At 42.6% G+C, this 26,119-nt stretch overlaps 1 protein-coding gene across 5 annotated transcripts in view; it reads right to left on the bottom strand.

Moving 5' to 3' along the window:
* Nucleotides 1-26,119, bottom strand: part of Ccdc148 (coiled-coil domain containing 148) — a 250,222-nt gene that overhangs the window by 130,225 nt on the left and 93,878 nt on the right. For all 5 annotated transcript variants that reach the window (XM_075985165.1, XM_075985160.1, XM_075985162.1 and 2 more), the window contains 6 exons: nt 25,966-26,048; nt 25,581-25,729; nt 24,479-24,574; nt 24,219-24,400; nt 7,039-7,177; nt 4,896-5,102 (listed from right to left, as the gene is read on the bottom strand). In XM_075985165.1, the coding sequence (XP_075841280.1) occupies nt 4,896-5,102; nt 7,039-7,177; nt 24,219-24,400; nt 24,479-24,574; nt 25,581-25,729; nt 25,966-25,975 (783 nt within the window). In that variant the 5' untranslated portion in view covers nt 25,976-26,048. The remainder of the gene's footprint in view (nt 1-4,895; nt 5,103-7,038; nt 7,178-24,218; nt 24,401-24,478; nt 24,575-25,580; nt 25,730-25,965; nt 26,049-26,119) is intronic.

The following is a 26,119-nucleotide window of genomic DNA, read 5'->3' as shown; positions in this document are numbered from 1 at the left end:
ATTGCTATGGCCAACCAAGTTCAAACTGTTCTAACTATTAACGAGGTGGTTCAACGAACGTCCTCTGCTTTAACGGTACAGGTAACAATTAACAAACATCTGGCCTCTGGCGTTTTGCTTTTGAATAAGCGAGTAGATTTGCTAAAAAATAATCTGTATACTTTGTTTAATGTTATCAGTATGAGTTGCGTGGATAAGACTCCCACAGTATGTGTTACACCATATTTAGCTAAAGCTAATGAGTCAAAAGCATTAGGACAATTGCTTACAAAAAATTGGTCTAGACAGCCTAAAAGTTTGCAGAGAAATCTTATCCTAAACATCCTTGACCTTAATCAAACTCGAGCCGAGATGATTACCCTGGAAGGATACACTGATTGGTTGCTACAGACTATTTCCTACTTCAAAGAGTGGGTGGGAATTGGCATGTTTGGTGTTCTGCTTGCTGCAGGCGTTGTTCTGGCGTTGTTTTTGCTGTGCCGGATCTCTCGAAGGCGACAGGTGGAAAAGATGGCAATTGCTAAGGCACTAGCAGCGCTGGATGCAGGCAGTTCCCCTCAAGCTTGGATAGCGGTACTTAAGGATGCATAGTGTGGTGCCCTTGCACCTGGGGGCGTTAACGCCATTGCACCCAGAGGGACCATGCTATTGCTCTGTCAGTCTTACACTGCCTTTGCACCTTCAGGGGTTTGCACCCATTGCACTGGAGAAGGAGTGTTGGCTGGCTAAGGCCTCCTTTGATCAGTCCACGCATCATGAGGCGGAGACCAGAACGGGAGTAAGTCCTTTTTGTTTCTTTTTATAAAAACAAAAAGGGGGAACTGTGACAACCGTCCGCCATTACAAGATGGCGCCGGCTTCCACTCAGGGCGATGCCCTAAGTTGTTTTTCACATCAGCGCTTCTGTGCTGTTTTGCATTCTTTTGCCTGCTAATCTGCCTAGCAACACCAGCCGTCCAATCCTGTATAGCCTTGTGTAGTAGGCCAGCTAGACACGCCTACACCCTGCATATAAGCACACCTCCTGCCGTGGTTGGGGCCCCTCACCTTCAGCTCTCCCTCAACCAAGCAGCGCTTCAATAAACTGTGATTGAAGAAGGATCCTCGAGTCGTGGTGTTATTCCCTGCTGGTCAGGGCTCGCCGCATAACTGCCTACCCAGGTAGTGTTCCCGTGATCTGTCTGCCCAGGTAGTGTTCCCATGACCTAACTACCTTCCACCATGCCCACCTCCCAGCACACAAACCTTGGGTGACACACTCAAATCCAAACCCTGGTAGCCCTTTTGTGATCACATCTCTCCTGAGAGACTATGCTTGGGCTGTCTCCCATTCAGCCAGGCACTGCAGCTCACCTCACATGTCAGCTGAAGTTTGGGACTGAGCAGATTGTCAGAAAGACTCTATGGAGATCAGGGGGACCTCAGTGTGCTGAGGACACACCAGACAGTATGATGTATGGGAAATAAAGCAGCACTTTGTCACAAACTGGGGTCTATAAGTCATATAGAGCCCCCAGATCTGAATTCAGCAGAATAGGGGCTATAAATTATAAAACACACTCTCAGACATCAGAATCCAGGTCCAGTAGATCAGAGTCCTTTCCTCTGTGATCCTAAAATGACTTCTCTGTTTCCTGGAACCTTTGCCCTCCAGGTCCCACAGAAAAGCAAAGGAAGAGGGAAGGCCTGACAAGGGGAGTCAAGCACGGTCCTCTGATGTCACTGACAGGGTATAACTAAACCCTGCTGGTGGCTAATGCTGACTCTTGCTGCCCTAGCAAGACCATCGCCTTGATTGCTAGCTGGACCGTCCCTAGAAAAGTGCCCCTACTAGGTCCTGCACATTTTCATCTGACTAACCTATCAGATTGCCACTTCTTGTCATGCTACCTTCGTTTGGGGGTTGCATATACACCTTTGTTGAGGATCCAGGTAGGCACAAAACTCCTGCCTGGGTAGGATACCCTTGATAATGACCTCTTACAACTGGCCAACCCTCTAACTAGGGCACCTAAAACAGTGATGAGCGGGATTTTATTAAGATCTTCCAGCTTCCATTTGGGTATAAAAAGTTGAAACGAATGTCACTCCTACTTGCACAGCAAAAAAATTCAAAAGCTGATTCACCTTCATCAGAATTTTTCACAAACCCATCAGCAGAGACCACAGGGCCATAATTGAGTTAGGACGGAGGCCTCTAAGGGCACGGGTGATCCGCGAGGTGGCTCACCTACAGCGCAGCACCTGCCGATGAGGCCACTGTGCATAGGTGTGCAGGAAGACAGCAGCTAGGCCTCTGTAATGGACTGATAAATTTTAATAATTTTCACATTTTGATGATTTAGTAGAGCATGAAAGGCTAGCGCTGGCAGAAGCAACAGACACTGGGGAATTTGTGCCCTCTCTGACTCTGCTGCGCCGATCTCAGAGTGCTTGGAAAAAAGAGATATAGTGGTCAGGGTCTCCAAGGAAAGGGAGTCTCTAATGGCAGTGCAGGTAAATGTGGGAGGAACTGAAAATGGGAGGAGCATATTACAGATACGTGCGGAAGGGCAGCAAGCACACAGAGCAGACAAACAGACCCCCTGGAGTTGGAAAGAAGGAAAAGATCCTCTTCTGAGCATGGCAGGAAAGTATTCCAAGAGAACCACTTAAAGGCACCAAGCAGTTTGTCATGAGGGAAAATGTCCTCAGGGACTGTGGATGAAGAGGAAGGGAGAGCACCTCTTCCCTTGAGGCACAGTGTCCAGTGACAACCTTAGTGCAGGGGAAGGGGCAGAGTGAGAGGCCAGAGAGTCACAGGAAAGTCTAAAGCTCCCTATCACACAATAAACAAAGTCACAGCCATCATGAAGGTACTAACACGACTGGACAGAGGCACCTGCAACGGGGATAAAAAGGAACGAATTGCAGAGACAAAACACCATTAACAGTTTTGCTCATCCCAAGGACATTGCCAAAAGGGTAAAGAGACAAGCAGTGGACTGGGAGAAAATAAAAAACAGAACGCACATGGAGAATACGTATAAAACACACAACGAGGAACAGAAATTCAGGGGACCTAAGAAAGGAGCAGCTAAGATTTGACTGGAAGGTTCAGCGGTTGGACAGCGAGCATCAAGGTTCTTGGTCTTTACTTTAAATGCATGTGGAAGCTGTAGGCCCTCAGTGACCAGCCTGAACTCTGGCTGAGGCAAGGGTAGTGAAAATGGGACGCGAAGGATGTCGGCTGAAAATCTGTATAGCCTTTTTGGGGAACTATCTAAGCATTGTTCACTCAAGCTACCGCCACTCAAACCTTGTGATTTACCCACTCTGCTTCCCCAGACGCAACAGAAATAAGCATGTCTGTTCAGGAAGGCATGTCTGATTGTGTTCAGAATAGCAAAAAAATCAGAAAGCCATATAAACTGTATGTATAAAATAGAATACTACACAACACTAAAAAGAACAAATGAGTCCAGCATGAAACAAGGTTCAAACAAAATACGATGAGCATAAGGAGCATAAAGGCTGTGTCCTCAACGGTTTGCTGTGTATCAAACCCCTGGAGTAGACAACACATCCATAAAGATAAAGCCAGAGAAAGGGGGTAAGCCATGAGCAAGCCTCCGAGGCACAAAAATTCATTTTATATGCACTCTATCATGCTCGACGTTTCCATGGAGTAGAATACGTGAACTTCACTCCATAGCTCACTTTAGAGCTTGGCTGCACATAGTTACCCCAGAGTGGCATAGCATGGCTCACGGCACAGATCAAGGGTGAATGGCAATGCTCACAGTGTGGACAGAGGCAGTCGAGCAGCGCAAGGACTTGTCCAGCCCCTGACCCTGTGTTTTCCCTATTTGTCTCCAAGAGTGAGAAACACGTGCCAGCTCTGTAGCCTGAGGGAGATCAACCTAGAAGAGGCAACTTCTACTTTTCTAAGTTCCAAACTCATGAAAAGGAAATCTCCCTACTTCTTAAGACATGTCAAGCCAGCATGTTTCCTCTCATTTTTTTTTCAAACAGGCATTTGTTTTTAGATATTAGAACTATACCATAATACTTGCCAGGCTTTTCCATTAAGAGAATAAAACTTCTTGCTGTGTCCCCCTATATTACTTAGCAGTGTAAACTAAGATGCCTGTATCTTGTTGCATGTGAACACAACTTGTTCAGTGGCCCCTGTGACTGCGGAGGAACGTGCACTACTCCAGCAGAGTGGCAACCCCTGCCTTTAGTTCTCACGCGGAGACAGCATCTCTGCATCTGCCTGTGTGCAGCAGACACACTCCATCCCTCCCACCAAAGTTCGCAGAGCACACTGAAGCCCCCTCACTGGCTCAGAGGAGGAACAAAGCCCCAGCTACACCCTTACACTTTGCTGAGGGCTACACACGGCCACTGCATGTTCCATGTGAATCTTCTTGGCCATTTCAGCTCTTCCATGTGAACGGGGTCTGGCTCAGTGTCGGGCAGGTCCATCTAGCCACACCTGGCAGCACCTCTGGCGAATGTTAGATGTCACCATCAACATTCCAATATTGACATCCTGTTACGGGAACTTTAGGTTGAGCTTTATAGAAGTGCTGAACGCCGGCCATTTTTTACCTGAATGAATTGCAATATCTTACAGTTCAAACCAACAGTTTTCATCAAGATGGGCTTTCCAGAGAGTGAGCTTCAAGTATTTGAACAGATATAGACTTCTTTGTTTGTTGTTTTGGTTATGGAGACAGGGTTTCTGTGTAGCTCTGGCTGTCCTCGAACTCAGTAGACCAGGCTGGCCTTGAACTCTGTCTGCCTCTGCCTCCTGACTGCTGGGATTAACGACGTGCACCACCACCACCTGGCATTGGTAGATTCTTAGTGTCCACCCTGGCATCAAAGCACCCACTGCGATTCCTTACCTTGGCCTTCAGATCAGCACACAGCTCCTGCTGCCGTTTCCTGTCTTTGGCCAGCGTGCTCTCCATCTCATGGGCTGCACAGGCCTCGAGGAGGGTCAGCAGAGCTTTCTGTATGAAGTCTTTCCTGCTTTTGGTCCAACTGTCTATCAGGATTCTTCTCTGCTCTCCAGCAAAGTGATACTGGTCACAATATTTCTCATGTTCTACCTACAAAGGTAACAGACGGCGGTGACTCTTAGCATTCTGAAACAAGCCTGGATTTTATGTCACCATTAGGAAATGGATAAACTTCATTATAATCAAGGGGTTTGAACAAGTAAGGACAAACATCCTCACCATAACCAGGAACAAGACACGAGCTCCAGTCTTCAGAGACTGTGCCTAACTGGCAACTAATGATACCACTGACTCTTAATTCTAAATGGCAATGTTTCAACAGAGAGCAATCTGTCTCCCGTATGCAATTTTAAATATTCCACTTTAAATCAATTTTGGTATTTTAAATGATTACATTATGTTTCCCTTAAACAGCATACTTTGATAAAACACTTTTTAGTGCCACGATAATCGTAGAAAGTCACAGTTTTGCCTTTCGTCACTAAAGTGATCAGCTGTGAGGATGCTTAAAAGTAGTTCTGGTGAGGACACCTTCCGGCCTCCCCTCACCCCCATGAGGGACACGGCTTCTCATGGGGGCTGCGGGCACTTCTTCCCGGGGAGGCGCAGAGACGGGGGAGTCCCGCGGGTCTGAAATCGCTGCAGGGGATTCGGAAAACAAGAGTCGCTGCTGGAAGGGACCTTTCACTTTCCTAGTGTGTCCCACACCTCTGAGTCGAATCAGTTATTTGATCCCTGAGTGGCGAGGGTTTAGGAAGAAAAGCAAAAATAAGATATGCCCCACATAAAGTGATGCTTCGGGCAGAATTAGGATCAGGATGGAGCAGGCCATGGTCTGACTTTAACCAGATACAGCACACAGTCTGCACACTTCTTAGCTTCGTTCTATAAAGCTAAAAATACACTCAACATCTGTCAAGCATTAAGGAAAGGAAGCACATGCCGTGCAGAAATATATGGTGATCAATCCAACGTAGAAAGTAAATGTAAAAATCTTTATCGCGTCAATAGTAATATGAAAATCTAGAGTTACGCTTGATGGCTAGCTGCAGAGGCAAACAGAACTCAGGGAATAAAAAGAAACCGCTAATTTGATCAATTAAGAACTTTTTAATGAGTTACTTAAAGACCAAAATTAAATATTTACTACATGGGGACCTGACCCAGCACCATCAAGGGAAGGAGGCCCACAAGCCTGGCCTGGGGCGGTCTGCCCAGGGTGGTGAGGAGAAAATGCCTGTGCCTGCTCCACCACAGAACAGCACTATTGTAGTGAGCAAATGTATGGTGGGGTGAGGGAGAGAGAGAGAGAGAGAGAGAGAGAGAGAGAGAGAGAGAGAGAGAGAGAGAGAGAGAATCGTTCATTTCCTGTGGGGAGAGGCAGATCTGAAGAGGTAAAGGACATGAGGAACGGACTAAGGTGGATGGCCTGGCCTGCTTGCCACTGGAGGCCATGGAGATGCCCAGGCCTAGGCTGCTGCCAAGGCCCATGTCCGGGTGTGTGGCCCTGCTGCAGCCCCAGTCTGGCTTTGCAAGCTGTAACAGTATCTTCTATAGTGAGGGAATAAAGACTTCTCAGAGCACTAGCGTCTCATTTAGTGTTTTCTCTGCTGTAAAGAGACACCATGACCATGGCAATGCATAAAGAAAGCATTTCATGAGGGTGGCTCACTTACAGTTCCAGAGGTTCAATCCATTATGATCAGGAAGTGGGGGGGGGGGGGGGGAGCATGGCAGTGTGTGTACCGGCAGACACAGTGCTAGAGCTGAGGATGCTGTGTCTTGCAGGGAACAGGAAGTTGACTGACTGACACACTAAGGAAGCTTGAGATGGAGACCTCAAAGCCTGCCCCCTCAATGACACACTTCTTCCAGCAAGGCCACACCTCCTAATAGTGACACTCCCTTTGGAGGTTTTCTTTCAAACCACCAAAACATAAATTTGTCTTACTAACTAGGGACCACTGAACTCCGCAATTCACATGCATGTAGGATATACATATTCATCATCGGGATATGCACTCACCAAAAGATGCCTAGGTTTGTGAGGAAAGTATCTTTGTAACATGTCCAAGTACAGAGTCCTTCTGCCAAGGAGATTTCCAGGGTACTGATCTAAGACAGCCTGGTAAATCCACTGCTCTTCTTCACTTAGCTGGAAGTTTCTGGAAGCAATAAAAACGTCACAACACAGACATGAGCAATCATGGAGTTTAAGGGACTTCTAATAATAATCACAGAGGAAGAGGCTTTCTTTGAAGATAGTATCTTACTATGTTGTTCAGGCTGGTCTCAAGAGAACCCCAATGTCACCCCACCCCTACCCATCTAAGCCCGGAAAGAAGGACCATGGGAATGCACCGACATGCCCAACTGAGGCATTTTTCCTCAGTGCTAACCACTGATCACTTTCCAGAGAAGTACTAAGCCCACCTACAGTGGATTTATTCAGTTGTTGGTTTGATCTTGCCAGTGTTCCAAGCACAACTTGAAGATGTTGGTGAGACACAATATTCTCTTAATATTTGTTCTAGTTTGCCTTTAGCAGTATTCTACTTCTTTATTTTAATTTATTTTTCAAAGCAATCTTTTCTGCCTTTAGCAATATTTTAGAAACCGTCACCAGTGAACAAAGTAGATAAACACTGGAAAATAGTTATTAGGGAATAAAGACTAAAAAGACATTTTTCTTATTCAACAAAGTCCCCATTTCTCCACTGGAGAAAAGCACAAATGTAAGTAGATGAACATTTTACATAAAGGGAAATAAAGACAGATTGGCATTTATTTGAGGTCTGCACTCTGACGCAAGTCAAATAATCTTTTACTTTATTCTCTTTACCTCCTGCTGTGTGGATAACGCCACAGACTGGTGGTGGGAAGAACAGTGGTGCTGCGTTTCTGGTGACTAAATAATAACTTGATTTTTGTTGATTTCATTGCATGCATTGTGTGTGTGTGTGTACACGGGTGCCCAAGAAGTTGTAGAACCTCTAACCGGAGTCGGTTCTCTGCTGTGGGAGCACATTCCTCTCCTTCAGCCAATAGCGTTTAAGACACCAGCCCACTTGGGCATGGTCGCTTATACTGTAAATGCAGCTGTAAAGTGTGTGCTGACTCTCTTGCTTCTGGCTCCTACTTCCAGCTGCTAGACTCTGTTCCTGTTTGCACAGAGGATGGTTATCTAGGACTGGGATCTGTAAGTTTCCCTTAAATAAATAACCCTTTATTATTCATAATTCTGAACTGGTGTGGGATTATTTTGTGACTCTCTTATCATTTGGCTTTCAGGGGTTGAAATCAAAATCATGCAGCTTGGTGGACAGACCTTTACCAAGAAATCACTTGTAAACAAGACCCTGCACATGCCCTAGTCATGAGTCCACTCCATTCCAACATGCCTAGTCCTTTCCCACCACTTTTTACATATATAATTTATTTAACATTATTTTATGTGTATTAGTAGGAAGGTATAACTCCCGCAGAACTGGAGTTACAGACAATTGCAAGATACCATGTGGGTGCTGGGGATTGAACCTGGGTCCTCCAGAAGTGCTTTTAAACACTGAGCCATCTCCCCAGCAACCCCCCAACTTCCCACTCCTTTTAGGCGCTGGGATGATTCATGATCTACATGAAGCATTGACAAAGTCTGGTGCAAAGTGAAAAAGTTGCACTGTCAGTTTGAACTCTAAACTGAATTAATGCCTCTTTATATTCTGATTTTATTTGCATATTATTACTCCTGTTAAGTAAATTAGAATAATCAAATACAGATGCAATCAGAGGAACTATTAATAGTAATGAATATTTCTTTGATCCAAGACAGATTACCATTGTTTATTTCTACTGTTATCAATGATCTTACAACTTAAATTATGCAATTCAATTTTTTTCCTGATATCTTTCTGCCTCTTAGAAACATTTGACATTGTAAGCAAATAAGACATCTTTAGGTGAGAGTAACTAATGGGAATTCCACCATCCTCACTCAAGGTCTAGTTTCTTCAGTCCACTGATAAGGAGCAAGAGAAAAACTATTTTAAAAGAGAAAATTCTCCATACCTACTACATCCAGGGAAGAAAAGAGAGGGTGGGAGATGGTCCATCCAAAGGAAACTGTTCAGTGTGTCATAATGATCTAATTCGGGAAAGGTATCAAATGTATTCATTCATGAATACATGAGTGTTTTGGTTCCAACTGGATTGGTTCTGCATGTGCAGACAGCCAAAGGCTTCTGCAAATAAAACATCTCAAGTAGGAAAATTAACCCAGGAGCAAAGCTTCCCTGAGTGCACTTGGCATTTAAAGTGCCCTCGGGTTGTCAAGGACAATGCCTCCGGTCCCCCTCTCAAGGACCATTCTCACAGGAATGTGCATCATTTTAACAGTGGTTAGCAGGAGAAACTCTTCAGTACCATCCCACAAATGATAGAAGACTGGAACTAAAGTCCACGTCCTTGTTAATGTTTTAAATTATTTCTAAAATCAAAGGGCCTTGAGCACAGCTGAATTTCCATCCTTATCTGATTTGTGTGTACGTGGGTTTTCTCCAGAGGGGAAAGGGACAGAACCCTCATCCAGTAAGAGTCTGTCCTTTTAAACTACTATCCAGCCATACAACAGTGGCTGTTTCTTAGGGGGAGGGGTCTCCATCACCAAGATACTGTGAGTCTTGGCTGGTGACATCTAGAGACCTTTCTCTTCTGTGGGAAAACTTCCTGGGCCAGAGCAGAAACACCACATTCTGAGACTCCCCTCCCATGCCGTTTCCAAGGTCAACCACTAATAGCAGCTGACTATAGACATAGGTCAACCAGGTTAGCCAGGTAAATTCCCTCTAAAGGGGCCAATGCCAGTCTAGCCCAATTGTCATCAGCGTCAGCCTCCACCGAGATGCCCACCCACCTAGGCATTCTTCCCTCTTCCTCACAATCTATATCTTAGCGCATCCTCGAATAACTCTGGTGTTCTTAGGAGCCTGTCTTGGTTTTGTTTCTGCAGAACTCAGCCTAACATAATCCACAAGCAACCTTACCCATAATTTTCAAAAACGGCTTGAATGGCTTGATAAATATACAAGTAGATTTAAACTAATTACTTTGATGGTTTTGCCTACCAAATAGTGGCGCAAGATTGTAGCTGTCCACAATGTGTGAACAGCAGACGTTCAAATGCAAGCACACATTCAGCAGTGCACACTGCCATAAATAAATACAAAGGCAACAGAAGAATCTGTGGCATTTGGTTTACTTTTGTAAATTGTGTGAGTATATTAATTAGTTGCTATTTTAATGACATTTAAAAACATTTAAGTGTTTGAGATGACTATAAAACATTTAAGCCAGATGTTTCAAGCTAAGTAAGCACTGTACAGCAATGACATCCATTTTGACCTTCCCTTTGATTTGAGAAGCTCCACGTCTCAGCTGTCTTGTTCTATTTACTAAAATTACACAAGTTGCAAGTCATTTTTCTAGTGCATAAAAAGTAAAATTAAAAAAACATGCTGAAAGGAAATGGCATGTAAAATATCATAATATTATCATTTCTAGAATAGTTATAGTGGTTTCTAGAGGATCAGGCCTAAATCTTAAGGCAAATATTCACATGGGCAATAATAACAGAACAACTACACATATCCATTAGATTGCTGTTTGTGAGGTAAGGAGAATCACCACTGCATACAGACCTACATGCATGTGCAGAGAGATAAGAGACAGAGACAGAGAGAGCCCTGGCACAGTAAAATCCAGAAGAGTGAGTGTTATCAAAGCAGTTTCCTCAGAGCAACAGAGCAGCCATTTCTTAGAAACATGCCTTTTAGACTCTAAAATTATATTTGACATACGGGTGCTTCTAAACGAAAACTTGAACATTTATCTCTCATAATCAAACCTTGATTTTTTTTTCTTACTACAAATCAAGTGCAGAAAATAACCAAGACAGTTAGTTTTTAACTTACAAAGTTCTAGTTCAAGTTAACCAGTTCCCTGGGGATTAAGGCAACAAAACACACTAAGCTACATGGTAAATTTTTTAAAAATCCCTTATCTACTTTCTGAAATAGAAAATTGCTTTAAGTTTTAAAGTTTCCTAAAGAAAACACTAAAAGTATCCTAAGTCTTTGCAACTAGAAATATCTCAGACAGGTGCTCAAGAGACTGACTCAGGAGTTAAGAGCATTAAGACCCAGGTTCAATTCCCGGAACCACATGGCAGCTCACAGCCATTTGTATCCCCAATCCCAGGGGATAGGATGTGCTCTTCCAGCCTCTGTGAGCATCAGGCAAGAATATGGTGCATAGGTATAAATGCAGGCAAACACCCACACATGTAAAAACACATAAATTAATTAAAACATACCTCAGACCGAAAAGAAAAGTTTGCTAGCTACTTTATTGGTTTATCCAAATTTTATAATTAAAGGTGTTTTGTAACTTTTGTTCTCCTTAGAGCTCATCCAGACTTCTCAGTTTGCTTGTTTACCAAGCACTTCTAACATGACAGGATTTCAGTGTGCAGAGACCGAGACATGTGGCACTCAGTCCCACTCACTCGCCTCCTCCCCCAAACACTGAGGTCCATGCATACCACTTCATTAAGATTTTCTAAAAGGTGAAGCAAATCAAGTCATTCATAAAACAAAGAACTAATATAGCTGCATGTCTCTGCCCCACCCAGGCCCGCCCAGGCCCGCAGCTATTCAGTCCCAAATAGACACACAGAGGCTTAGATTAATCACAAACTGTTCGGACTATCACTCGGGCTTATTATTAACTAGCTTTTAGGACTTAAATTCAGCCATAATTCTGGTCTGTGTCTAGCCATGTGGCTTGGTACTTTTTTACAGTAAGGCAATTCTCATCTTGCTTCCTCTGTCTGGCTGGTGACTGCTTCTGTTTTTCCTCTTCCCAGATTTGTCATAGTCTGGTTGTCCCACTTATACTTCCTGCCTCACTGCTGACCAATCAACCCATATTTATTAAATTTATTAAACCAATATGAGTGACAAATATTTACAGTGTATAAGAGCATTATTACTGTGTATAAAAGCAAACTAAGATGAATTCTACTAAATTTCATGCATTTGAGTCATTCCAAAAAGCCTATGTTGACTTGCTATTCACTAAGCTGCTTCTGCTAATCATAGTGAAGGCTTCAGCTACTGGACAACATCTTGAATCAGTACCAGGCATGAAGCAACACACATGGGCCCTCTAAGAAAACAACATCCCAGCAACCTGAAGAAACTAATAGTCACTTCAAACTCACGGCATTTGATGTAGGCAATAAACCCATACTAACAAAGAGACTGGAATATTCCAGCTGCTGATAATAATCCCAAATCCCGCAACCTTAGACACTGAGAGACCTGCAGATATCACCAATATTGGCAAGAGCTGAAGAAGTTACACAGACCCTATACTAAAGTGCCCAATTCTCAAACCAAAGCCAATACAGACTGTCCAATCAACACCCCCAGGGAAACATCATCAGGAGATAGTCTTGCCCCAAAAAGTTGTCTTGTTCAAATGATAGAAGCAACTGGTCAGATGCACAAAGGTTAATGTAGGGTCACAAAAATATGACACAGCAAAGTGACACATGGGATATCTCAAAGGAACACAATGACTCCCCTAGATACAGACATGAAAGAATTGCCTAAAAACGAACTCAAAATATAGACAATTCAACAAACTACAAAAGTAATGTGTCATGTGAATATGACATTCAGCAAAGACTTAGCCTAAGAAAGAACCCGTCAGGAAATAAAATACCACAATGAAATCCACACTTCAATACACTAGTTACAAAAATAAAGGAATGAGTGACTGTATGAGGTAATGTTTGTTAAGGAACCTATTAAATGACTCCACAATGTATATGTACTTCAAAACAATGTGCAATACACAATATAAATTCAATATTTATTTTTAATTCAAATAAATACAAAATAGAATCAATTAGAAATCTTAGAGCTAAGGATTCAATAAATATAATTAAAATATAGTTGATCCTCAGTCGCAGAATTCATCAAGCAGAACAAAATGTTTTTGAGATTAAAAACAGATATTTTGAAATAATCCAGACACGTCTTTAAGAGAAAAGCAATACAAATTACAAAGAATGAAAGGGGCCTTTGAGATGTATCTGACACCATTAAGTGAGCAAACCTTTGCATTATGGGTATTCCAGAAGAATACAGGGAAAAGCAGAGAATCTACTCACCAAAATACTGCCAAAGATTTCTGAAACTTACAACAGGTAAACATACAGATCCAGGAAGCTCAGAAGGTCCCTACTTGATTTGACTGAGTCGCACTCTACGAATATATTCTGGACAGACTGTCAGAAGTACAAGGCCAGGCTGGAGAGATGGCTGGCTCAGAGAAGTGGCTGCCGCACAAACATGACAATCTGAACTTGACTCCAGCACCACATGAAAAGCCAGACATGGTAACGCTCACCTATGATCCCAGCAAGAGATGGAGGCAGGCGGCGACAGAGAATTCCAGGAGTTCAATGGCCAACCAGTCTAGTTTAACCGGAAACTCAACACCATTGAAAGAGTCTATCTCCAAAGAAGTGGACAGCGTTCCTAAGGATGACACTGAGGTCATCATCAAGAGCACACACAAATGTGCACACACATGTGCATTCGCATACAAACAGACACCCATGCATTTTTAAGTACATACCAAGAGAGGATCCTAAAAGCAGCAAGAAAAGCATGAAAAGTCATGAGAGAACTTCATAAAAGCTCAGGGCATGCTCTCCACAGAAACTTTAAAAGCCAAGAGAAAGCTGCGTGAGTGTTCAAGCCCTGATCAAACAGCACAGTTTCCCTCACATGATTAAATATTTTACATATTACAGGCAAAAATCAAATTGTCCCCCAAAACCCATGTACATTCATACCCAGGCGACTTGTTACAGATTAACAGAGTGTAAGCAAACAAGGTAGTCTTTTACGGCCAGGCTGCATTTTGCTGTTACAAAGAAAGGACCAATCACTTTATTACTTGTCTCAAAAGGTAATCTTATAAGAAATCTTCAGAGAATCACAAATCTAAACTTTTATATATATATTTAAAAAAGCAACAGTCAACTCTACTTTTTAAATCCTTAGGATGCAGACACACCCACTCATCAGTAGTCTCTTACGGCAGGAGACTGAGGGCAGAAACAGGTGTGCAGAATTAATCATCGCTTTTTGTCATCAACCAATCCTAGCAAGGCACGCCTGCTAATGATGATCGGGCTTTGTTCTTGCTCCCTGACCTTGATGAGCTCCTCATACAGCTATGTGCCTTCCTAAGACTTTACATTGCCTTCTTGGGGTTTTCACCTCAAAGCTATTTGACAAAACACCTTAGTCTACCTTAAAGTGATTTTCGAAGCTTTGTTTCAAGTATGATGCATTCTGAAAACTGTGAACGCATCTCCCGGCATTGAGATTAATAGAATTTAAGATAGCTGGGCTACTGGGACTCAATTGTTTTTCTTAATCATGAACCTAAGCCACAGTGTATATGGCTCCTCAATAGAAACTCACGCGTTCTAGCTGTGTGATACGTCCTTGTTTTATTTTTTACCATCAAAACTCTATTTAATCTAACATTATTATTGATTAGACAGTACAGTTTAAGAAATCATCTTCATGATAATCCACAGGTAAAAATACACCCAATACAAGGGGATGTTTTCATGAAATAAACACACTGCATTACAGGCAGTGGGGAATCTCCCTGTACCCATTCACACCATGTCAGATACAAGAGAAAGATGGCAGCACAGCAGAAGCAAAGGACATTCTAGAGTCTGGTCTCCGGGCCTTGTCTAGCCAAGATTCACCCGCCAGTGATTTTTCCTCCCGGTGGGCTGTCACCTGAACTTCAACTGCCACCTGCTGCTCCTCTGACATGGCCACCGGCACATAACGAATGATGCTTTGACATTTTACAATTTCTAACGTGCAAATAAATAAAATTAAACAAAGCAGACTCCAGGAGAACTTTGTGGCCTATTGGACGGCCCTGGGGCTAGAGAGACAGCTCCGCAGTTAGGAGATTTTGCAGCTCTCCGAAGGACTCAGTTTTCAGCGCTCCTCTCAAGTGGTTCACAACTGCCTATATCTCCAGCTCTGGGGGATCTGAGGCCGTATTCAGGCCTCCACAGGCATCACATGCATGAGTGAATTCACATACAACACACACACATATCACATGTGTGCATATAAATAAAAAATGTTAACGTTTAAGCTTTTAAAATGAGATTCATGATTTGTCTTGATTGGATGCATTCTGCCATAGGCAAAGTAATTTGAAATGTATTTTATTCTTATGACAAACACAAAGCAGGTTGAATAACTGCCAAACGTGGTTCCTGGAATGAAATAACACTGAGCTATAAACTAGAATTTGGACGAAAATTTTCTTTTGTAAAAATGCTACTAAAGCGATGTGACAAAAAGAAAATTGTCTGCAGTGCCTACCCATCCCTCACCAGCCACAAATATCGGCTACAGTGGAAAGGAATTTCCCCTGGGAAGGCCCAAGGGGAGTGGGAGTGCAATGGCCAACGCTGGCTGCCTGGGTCAGCTAACCAATGGGACTACTCGAACCCCTGGAGAGAGCAAAGCATCCCAGGGCTCTCTCAGAGCTCCCTTTCTTACTCTTGGCATGCAGCCAGCACAGGTCCACATGCAGAACTTGACGCTGACCATGCTCAGGCACTGGACCTTCCCCACAGCTCTGAGAGCACATTTTCAGGATAAAATACCCACCGGTGGTCACGCTGCAATTTTCTGTTTGTTTTGCTTTTTATATAGTTAGAAGGTTTTTCTTATAATAATTATTTATTTTACATCTTAATCAAAGTTTCCCATTCCTCCTTTCCTCTGATCTCACCCCACCTCTCCTGAGTTCCCCCCCCCCATCCACTCCTCCCTACCCCATTTCAATTCAGAAAACAGCAGGCCTCCCATGGATAGTAACAAAACATGGCACACCAAATTGTAGTAAGACTAAGTACCCTCCCCCACCTTGTTTTAAGGCTGGACTAGTTTTAGGCAACCAAGTATGAGGAATAAGGGACCCAAAAGTCGGCAAAAGAGTTAGAGACAGACCCAGCTGAACTGACAACCAGGGAGCCTGCATGGGACTGACCTAGGCACTCTGCATGCGTGTGGAAGCTTTGTGGCCTTATTCATCAGTGAGTCCATGAAGCTCTCTTGTCTTCATCAGGCAACAGACACACGCACAAGCATCTTAGGCCATGTTGTCTTCTGATGCTGGCCTTTCCTAGTTCATCCTAGAGTATACGATTTGCATTGATGCAAGGGGAAAGGTAAGGACACCGACAGAGATACACCAATGGTAAACATAGGGACACAAAGAAAACCCATGAGCAGGACCCTGGTGATATTCTCTCAGGATAACAATATCCAAGGCCTCATCACTAAGTCTAGAAGATGAACCGAATAGTGAGACTTTTTACAGATGAACCAAATTGTAAAATTTGCTACAGTTTGTGCTGGGTGTGGTGGCACAAGGCTGAATTCCAGGGCTTTGGAGGGATGGTTCAGGAGCTTGAGGCCAGCCTGGACTACATGAGACTCTGTCTCAAAACCTGAAGAACAGAAATAAACAAAAACTAAAGAAAAGGAGAACCTAACATAGGCTGATTTGGGGGAAGGAAGTATAACAATATTCTTAACACCCTTTGACTCAGAATGTCTGCTTCCAGAAGCCATCTAAGCAGAATAATCACAGAACTATTAAAAACACGGTGACAAACCAATTCCTTTCGAAAGTTTCTAAACAAACATTGAAATGTAGAGTAACTACTACTCCAAAATGGGAAATTGGCTGAAGTTGTATAATATAATCACATACTAGTGTGCATCTAAGGAAAAACTGCTCATAAAAGGATATCTAGTAGATGACTTAAAATGCAGGAGAAAGTCTAACAACATCGAACAAAAGAACAGCAAGAGGGGGATTAAATAGGGAAGCAATAGCTATGTGCATAACTTTCCTTTTCATGAACAATACACAAAAATTTTACTCTAAGATCTCTCTGGAGTTTAGATTAATGTCATTTGTCTTCTTCACTTTTGTCTCTACTTTAAAATGTTGGAGAAGGCCACTTTTTGGTTCCCCACTGCCCAGCTAGCTTAGACCAGAAATAATCACACAGAAACTGTATTATTTAAATCACTGCTTTGCCCGTTCGCTCTGGCTTCTTATTGGCTAACTCTGATATTAATTTAACCCATTTTTATTAGTCTGTATAATGCCATGTGGCTGTGGCTTACTGGATAAAATTTCTAGCATCTCCGGTGGCTCCATGGCTTCTCCCTAAGTCCCCTCTTCTCTCTCCCAGCATACAGCCTAGGTTTTCCCACCTAGTTCAGTTCTGTCTTTGCCATAGTCTCAAAGCAGTTTATTCATTAACCAATAAAAGCAACGCATAGACAAAAGGTCCTCCCACACCATTAAAATTTTCTGTAATGTAATTATTTCTGAATTCAGAGACAAATACACAAACTGAAATTTTCTTGGAGTGCTAAAGCACTGTCTTGAATGGAACCAACAAAAACGATAAATGGAAATAATTAAGTTGAAAAACATGATACTAGAGCATTGGCCATGTTTGTGAGGCCCCGCTGTTAAACAGCACTCGGATTCAGATCTCAGAATATTAATTATGAGCCAACAGTATAAAATTTAATATACCTATCAATAATAAATTATAAATTACTTGTTATCTTGCTATAGTAGTCTACATATTGACTTTGGATCTGACACAGCTAAATGGACCATCGCACAATTATGTCTCATCCATATGATTAATTCATCTAAACGTGAGGAAATTAAAGCCACAATCTCTTTAGAATCTAAAACAAGCAATTAAACTCGACTTCGAGTTCTTAATGGCACACAGCCTAAGCAGACTCCGAAGTGCTTTGCCTGCATGACAAACGAAGGGCGAGGCTCTGTTGTACTCAGATTGCTTTTACAGTGTGCTGCAGTAAATGAGGCCATTCTTTAAAGCCGTGCTATTTAAGATGCTAGCCACCAGGCACGTGTGAGGCTGGACATGTGTTAGCATGCTAACATGCTCTGTAGTATAAGCATGTTTCAAAAACTTTATGAAAAAAGAATGTGTCTAATGCTCATTATTAATACTAAAGTATTGTATATTGTAATTATAATATTTTGGAAATATTAGTTACAATATTTGAAAGGGTCACCCTTTTTAACTTTTTAATACAACTGGTTAAAAATTTTTAATTACCTATGTGGCTCACGTATTCCCATTAAACAGCACTGATCTAGGACACAAGCTGGTTGACCAGCTTCCTGGCATGTGTGAATAGCTTTCTTATTTAGATGGATAGAAAGGACCTCATCCACTGAATTACGAAGGGCTCGAGACTAGGGAAACAGCCATCCTTCCTCTGAATTGCAGTTACTTAATGTGTAAAACAGCTCTCTTGTTTGTTCCTTTGATTCCTCCAGGGCTCGAGACGGGGCCTGGCTGTGTAGTCCAGGCAAGTCTCACACACTCAGTCCTGTTTCTGCCTCCTGAGTGCCGGGCTTGCAAACGGGCGCCTCACCTGACAAAACACAGCTATTAAAATGAGATAAACTCAGAATGCATGTCATGGGTGCTTGTCATATCATGCAATAGGTACTCGTTAAATATCAACTATCTAGTGAACCTTAAACTTAAAATTTTAAGACCGTAATTTGTCTTTTAAAAGTAAGAACCAATTATGTCAAAATGTTTATAATTTCACTACCCGGGGTGACTGTAGTTATTGTTTATTTGAATGACTGGGCTTCTGGTCTTTTTCCTGTGGTTGTATAGATGTAAATGTCATACTTTAAGAAATACCCGGAGAATTTATGTTATATAACCTACTTTGTGACCTGCTTTTTCTTACATAACACATATTACAGCTATTTGTGTCATTAAAAATCCCTATGGCTTAGAACCAGCGTGGTACTGTGCTGTATGGACTCAGCGGACCAGATGTTACTGCTGCCTAATGGTTAGCTGTTTAGGTAGTGTCTTGGTTTGCTTTCTATTGCCATGGGAAACACTATGCCAAAAGCAACTTGGGGAAGAAAACATTTATTTCAAATTTATAGTCTATCATAAAGGGAAGACAAAGAACCTGGAGGCAGGAGCAGATGCGGGGGCCATGGAGGAGTGCTGCTCTCTAGAGCTTGCTCAGCCTGCTTTCTCAAATCACACAGAATCGCCTGCTGAGGGGAGCACTACCCACAGTGGCCCCCCACCCACACATCCATCATTAATCAAGAAAATGTCTCAAAGACATGCCCATAGGCCAACGCGATGGTAGAAATCCCTCAATTTAAGGTTCCTTTCCCCAGATGACGTTCGTTTGTGTCAAGTTGAAAAAAACACTAACCAACTAGGGTAGTCTTAAAGACCCTGCTACCAGTAGGAAGAGAAAAATTAATATTGAACATACTTGAAGTCAAATATTTATTTTACTTTAATGATTTTATCTTTCAATATTTATGAGACAAATATTATTCTCTTTATATTGAGTGTGTGTGCATTTGTGTGTGTGTGTGCATGCATGCGTGTGTGTATGTATGTATGTGTGTGTGTGAGTGTATACACATGGAGGCCAGAGTTGATGTTGGATATCTACCACTCTTTGCCTTATACTGTGAGACAGGTCTCTTACTGAACATGGGACCCACCAGTTGTTGTAGACTAGCCGGCCAGGGGGCTCTGGGCTCCTCCAGTCTCTATCTCCTCAGTGCTAGGATTTCAGATGTGACGCCACATTTGCCTTCTTATGCGGTTCTGGGATCTGAACTCAGGTCCTCATGCTTGTGTGGAGGTCACTTTGCTGCCTGAATCATGTTCCTGGACCCATATAAAGATTTCTGTGCTGTTGTGGCTTTGAAAAATCTTATACACGAATCATATATAAATAGCCATTTCCCTTATCCTATTTTTAACCCTGGGTAAAATTGTGCTATGCCTGACCATTCTTACAAGGTAAATATTTGAGTTTGTTTTCCATTTCTTAGATAAGTAGAGAGGCTCGTGAGTTTCTGACTCATTTGTGTTTAGAATGATCACTGTGACATCTCAGCACCTGGCATCTAACCACATGCCCTGCCATTCCTGCCCACACTATGTTACTATGGTACATGAATCCCCTGTGCAGAGCTGCTTCTCTCTCTCTCTCTCTCTCTCTCTCTCTCTCTCTCTCTCTCTCCCTCTCCCTCTCCCTCTCCCTCTCCCTCTCCCTCTCCCTCTCCCTCTCCCTCTCCCTCTCCCTCTCCCTCTCCCTCTCCCTCTCCCTCTCCCTCTCCCTCTCCTCTGTGTCTCCTCTCTCCTACCTTCTGCCTCCCCTAAACTTTATCCCTTGCTATCGCTCCCACTTTAAATGAAATTAAAACATGAGCGAGTGGAAAGCACAGCAAAGAAAGACTCTGTTCTCCTTGGCAGAAAAAAAATTTCAAGTTGTTCATATTCATTTTTTTCTATCCATCCCCTCCTACTCACTCAAACTCACTCCAACCAGCCAGTTACTTCCTCTTCTTCAATGTAAATGGTACCAACAATTCTTTTAGAGCCAAACAGCTATCAGTCGTTGATTGACGCATACAGCATGTATTCAGTGGGTCATCACCTCCCCGCAGATAGTACAGGCTGCTTTCTCTTCATCTGCCTTCCCGCGCTCTCTGTCTCCATCCATCTATCTATCCATCCATTCCTCCATCCTTCCACCCATCCATCTATATATCTGTCTTTTGTTACTTCTCCCTCTTCTGTTTTCTCTGACACTGTCCTGCTCACATGTATCAGAAGAAGGGGGAGCTTCTTTTTGTTGCTTTGGTGATCATATCCAACCTCAAGTTGCTGATTTACAATGTATAAAACTCCAGCCCAGATCTTCTTCCTGGACTCTTAACTCACAAAGCCCAAAATATTAATACGGATACCCCAAACTCAGAATGCTCAAGCCCCACCCCTCCCAGACAAAACCACCCACTTACAGTCGGCCCATCCTCATCCTCTTAACTGCCCAATTCAAAGAAGCCATGTGCAGCAGGGAACTCCAGCTGCTCCAGCTGCATTTCCTGGGCTCCTTAAGTACAGCAACTGCCGAAGTGATTTTGCTGCAACAAGAACCAGGTCTTCTCACTGCTCTCTTCTGCTTCACAGCATCTAAGACAGTGGTTCTCAGCTTGCTGGTTGCAATCCCTTTGTAGGTTGAATGACCCTTTCACGGGGTCACACATTATATATCCTGCATTTCAGATATTTATATTATTTCCATAACAGTAGCAAAATTGCAGTTATGAAGTAACAACAAAAAATAATTTTATGGCTGGGGCGGTCACCACAACATAAGGAACTCTATTAAAGGGTTGCAGCATTAGGAAGATTGAGAACCACTGCTCTAGGAGCTTCAAGGTCATTCACAATAAAAGATGAGGTTGTAAAACATTTCTAAATATATCCTTCTTGAGTGAGGATAGAGCTCAGTGCTATATTACTGGCTGAACATGCATGAGGCCTTGGGTTCAACTCCCAGCAACACACATAAACAAACGCACACATATACACACACACATAAACACACACACATACACACTTGACCCAAATAATAGTTTCCCATTCACTCTTACCTCTTGAACCTCATCCAACGATTCTGCTGATTCTGTCCTGGACACTGAACCTTTGTAGGACATACTCATTGAACATGGGCTACCATATTCTTATGCCAATGTCTACATGACCAGCTCTTTCAACTCACTTCATGATTTCACACCAATGTCACCGTCCAACCAAGACACAGCACCAGGTTTTTCTTATTCCAGAACTGCAGTCTACCTTCTGAAATCCCAGCACATTCTGACTCTAACCTATGACTCTGTAGCCCTCACAGCTTCTAATACTGTGGGACATGACTGCCTCATCAACCATGTCCACACCTCTATGCTGCTGACTTGATCACAAGTGGGTGTCTGAATGGGAATGGCTCCCATAGGCTTAGTCATTGGGGAGTACTGCCACTTGACAGGGATTAGGAGGTGTGGCTTTGTTGGAGTGGGTGTGGCATTGGGGGAGGAAGTGTATCACTGAAAGGGAAACTTTGGGTTCTCTCTCTTCCTGCTGCACGCAGATCCAGATAAAGTAACAGACTAATTAGTTTCTCCACATCAGCTACTACCCCAGCAACCATGTCTGCCTGCCTGCTGCCACGCTTCTCGCCCTTGACCATAATAGATTAAAACCTCTGAAACTGTAACCTGCCCCAGTTAAATGTTTCCCTTCATAAGAGTTGTTGTGGTCATGGTGTCTCTTCAATGGAACACTAAGAAAAGTATTGAGAGTTTTGTCTGACTTATGCTTGTAGACACTAAATAAGCGTTTGCAGGAAAAAGGAATGATTTTCTTCTTCATCTCTTTGCACTACTTTGTTCTACTTTGCAAATTAATTGAATAATAACCAGCAAAGTTTCTTTATATAGTAGGTATTTTAATCTTTCATCTCACATGTTGCCAATATTTTTTTCTTTTTGTTGCCTATTTTTAACCTTTCGTCTTAAAAAATTACTTGTTTTAGCCGAGTGTTTACCTGTAATCGCTCTCACCTGCAGTCTCCCTCTCCAGAACCAACGAATGCTCTCGAGGTCTGTGCGTTGCTTCAGACGTGCAAAGGCAAAACTGAGTACCCGTGTTGAAGCCCCTCCCCTGCCTCGCTCAAGATGGACTACGTATTGCTTTCCTCATCTCTACAGTCACTATAACGCTTGGATATTGCCCAATTTTGTAAATGTACATTTTCCTACAAAACTAGCTTTTCTACAAAATTAGCCAGTCCTTTTAAGTTTTTTTTCTGTTTTTCATTGCTGCAACAAATAACTACTAAAAGTGTGTGCATATATAAGTATATATGTGTGACGTGTTCTCGAGATACAGAAATATTGTGATGAAGGAGATTCATTTTGTGACTGAATAATTTACTACAAGCATCTGGATAGAGATAAATTACCAAATAAAAATTAAATAAAATTTTGAAAGCAAAGAATTAAGGAGGGATGGGAAGAATTGTGGCCCTAATATAAAGTGTATAATTTGGGTAATAATTGTATCAAATTAGGAAAGTTTTTAGTTGCAAACAACAAGAAACCCAGGTCAACTCGCTGAAGGTGATGATATGAACAAATAGTCCTTACGAAGTATGCGCATGCTCACCCAGGCATGGGAGCAGAAGCTTTTCATCCCAGTACTCAGGAGACAGAGGCAGGCAGATCTCTGTGAGTTCTAGGACAGCCAGAGCTACACAATGAAACTCTGACTCAAAAAAAAAACCAAAAACTAAATTGAACCATAAATAATAAAGTATGCGCACACCCCCACAGATGTGCACAAACACAGACCATGAGCATTCTCCCAAGACCCAACAACTAGAAGCAAATAGGAAAGCAGTCATGTTAAAATAACATGAGATCCTGATAAATCAGAAGTTCAGTTAGTAATATGTCATCTGCCATACTTCTTAGCACATATTCATGTGTCCTTGTGTGCAGAGCAGCGGACGGCTGCTACAAACCACCTCTAGATTCCAGTTCTCTATAATCCTCCAAGAAACCTCTCTGAAAACTCACCTGACTTCACTATTCCTCTTTCCTGCAATTAGCAGCTGCAGGGCAGTCCTATTTGATTAGGACAAGGGTGCTCATTTCTTCCCTGATACTGCCAGTCTTCTAAGAGGCAAGGGCTACCTTCTAGACTAGAAGCTCCTTCATGAACCCTTTCCAAGGAACTCAACAGAGAGCCCTGTCGGTTAAAGATTTTTTAATAGATATTCATCAAATAAAACACACAATATCATTTATAGTAAAAGCATTGAGTTAACCAATAAGAAGCTAGAGCGAATGGGCCAAGCAGTGACTTTAATTAATACAGTTTCTGTGTGATTATTTCAGGGCTAAGCTAGCCTAAGCGTCCAGGAACAAACTAAACTAACCTTGCAACACCCAGGGTTTTTTTATTCAACAAACTAGGTCAAAATTATATTGGTTATATTGCAATCACATATAACTAGAAGACAGTAAATCAGAAGCATAGTGACCCTGAACACAAATTCAAATTCAGTATTCAGGAGTCAAGGAGCCATGTTTGATCACCTGTGTATGTCTTCTAATTGCAGATCAAAGACTTCAAGTTTCTTTTGATATTTCTCTGTCAAGTTCCAGAACTCATTAAGGACTGACGATTTCAGATCGGGGTACGGGCACTCCAAAGTTTCTAGCTCCGTAGGGTGTTCGCTGAGCAGGTTAGCCTTTTCTTCCGAAGGGTAATCTAGTAACTGCAAGGGATTATTATTGTATTTAACAAAAATAAAAGGTGGGTTGAAAGAGTCAATCACGCATTGCGTCGCACTTACCTTCACACTCCAGGCCGAAAGGTCTTTTTCTAGTTTCTGTTGCTCCTGGTTAAGGTTTTCAAAGACAGCCTTGGATTGTTTCCTGACAAAGTCAACCTAGAGGATGTGGCATGTGGACAGGAAGTGTGTGAATTACTGCAATGCACTCAAGGTTAGTTTCATAGAAAGACACAGTTTCAGAAGCCAGGAGGGGGTGAAAATGAGGGAGGGAAAACCCTTTTGAAGATCGGTGAAGAAAAGAGCTGCCAGGCAGCCAAGGCTCTTCAAACAAGCAAGGCTCGGTGAGGATCCCACACCCATCACCAAAACTGGGCTCGCCACCTAGTACTGACAGTCACCCTGTTCTACATTTGAGTTCACTGATGGTGAGGCTTCAACCACACCTTCACTCTCCAGCTTCCTTGCTACTAGTCCACAGTACCAGGCAGAGCTACTAGTCTAGGTGTAGTTAAAGCTTTTGATTACCTGTAAAAGCAGGATAACATTATAGCGGAGCTGACAAGTAGAGAGATCAAGGTTCAGACCCTACTTTTGGCACAATGCACTTGTAAACAAAGGCACACAAAAAGGCCTGCAGAGGAGGAAAGCAGTGAGAACCCAGCTATGGCTGGTTAGGGACTGTGGAGTACTAAAGGGCAGAAGGTGCCACAGCTTGACAGAGGAAACAGCTCACCTACGGGCTCTGAGACAGGAGTAGGCTTGCTATATGAAAGGCACAGAACAAAGGCAGCCTCTGCGCTACCCAGCTCATGTGGAATGGGACAGTGTGGGGCAGGAGATGTGATTGAAGAAGGAAGGAGATTCAGTGGAGGGGGTTGTATGTGGCTGTAAGGACTGGGAAGAGCCCATGGGAAATTTCAGTAGTCAGACAAGTTGATCTCTCTGTACCGGGGCAGAGTCTCAAAGCGCCCTGGGAGGAGGGGCAAGGATGAAGGCAGGAGGATGAGTTAAAATATGGGTGCCTGGCCATATCCAAGCACATGTTTAAGAAGTTGAGGAGCCCTCTACTTGAACACACAAGGCTGGTGTCTGCTTCAACTGTTCTATTTGGGACAAAAAATGAAATATTACATTGTGTGTTTTTAAAAGGCAACATACTGACCTCTTCCAGAACCATTGCTGAATTAGACCCAGTATGGCAGGGTGCATGCTGGGAAGTTTGGCGCTGTCTCTTCAGGTGTGTTCTCAGCTGATGAATAGGGTGGATCACTGCTTTAAGATATGTGCACCATTGTTCTTCCAGCTCTTTCTCTGTGTGAAGAGAAATTGAATCAAGAAGATTACTACTATCTTAACATTACTACTATCTTAACATAGTAGTAGCATTACTACTTTCTTAACAGATTGTTAGTTTATTGACTTTTCATATTTGTTTAGAAAATCAAACAGGTGTTGCTACTAAAAGAACATGAAGTTGAGTGACCAACTCCCATAGTTCCAAACAAGATTCCCCTTTATAAGTAGGTTCAAAGAAAAAAAAAACTCACCAAAATTCATAAGCTCACAAAAGCATTCATTTCCAATGCTCTCTTCATTGAGACAAGATTTAATTTCAGACTCCAATTTACACCTGAAACAGATATGATCTCAATCAATTTCTTTACAGTCCTAATCACACATATAGGCTTAAATGCAAGCAGG

This window comes from Microtus pennsylvanicus, chromosome 9 (genome assembly GCF_037038515.1).
Source record: "Microtus pennsylvanicus isolate mMicPen1 chromosome 9, mMicPen1.hap1, whole genome shotgun sequence".
Classification (NCBI taxonomy): Eukaryota; Metazoa; Chordata; class Mammalia; order Rodentia; family Cricetidae; genus Microtus; species Microtus pennsylvanicus.
This window is presented reverse-complemented; position numbering and strand designations above follow the sequence as displayed.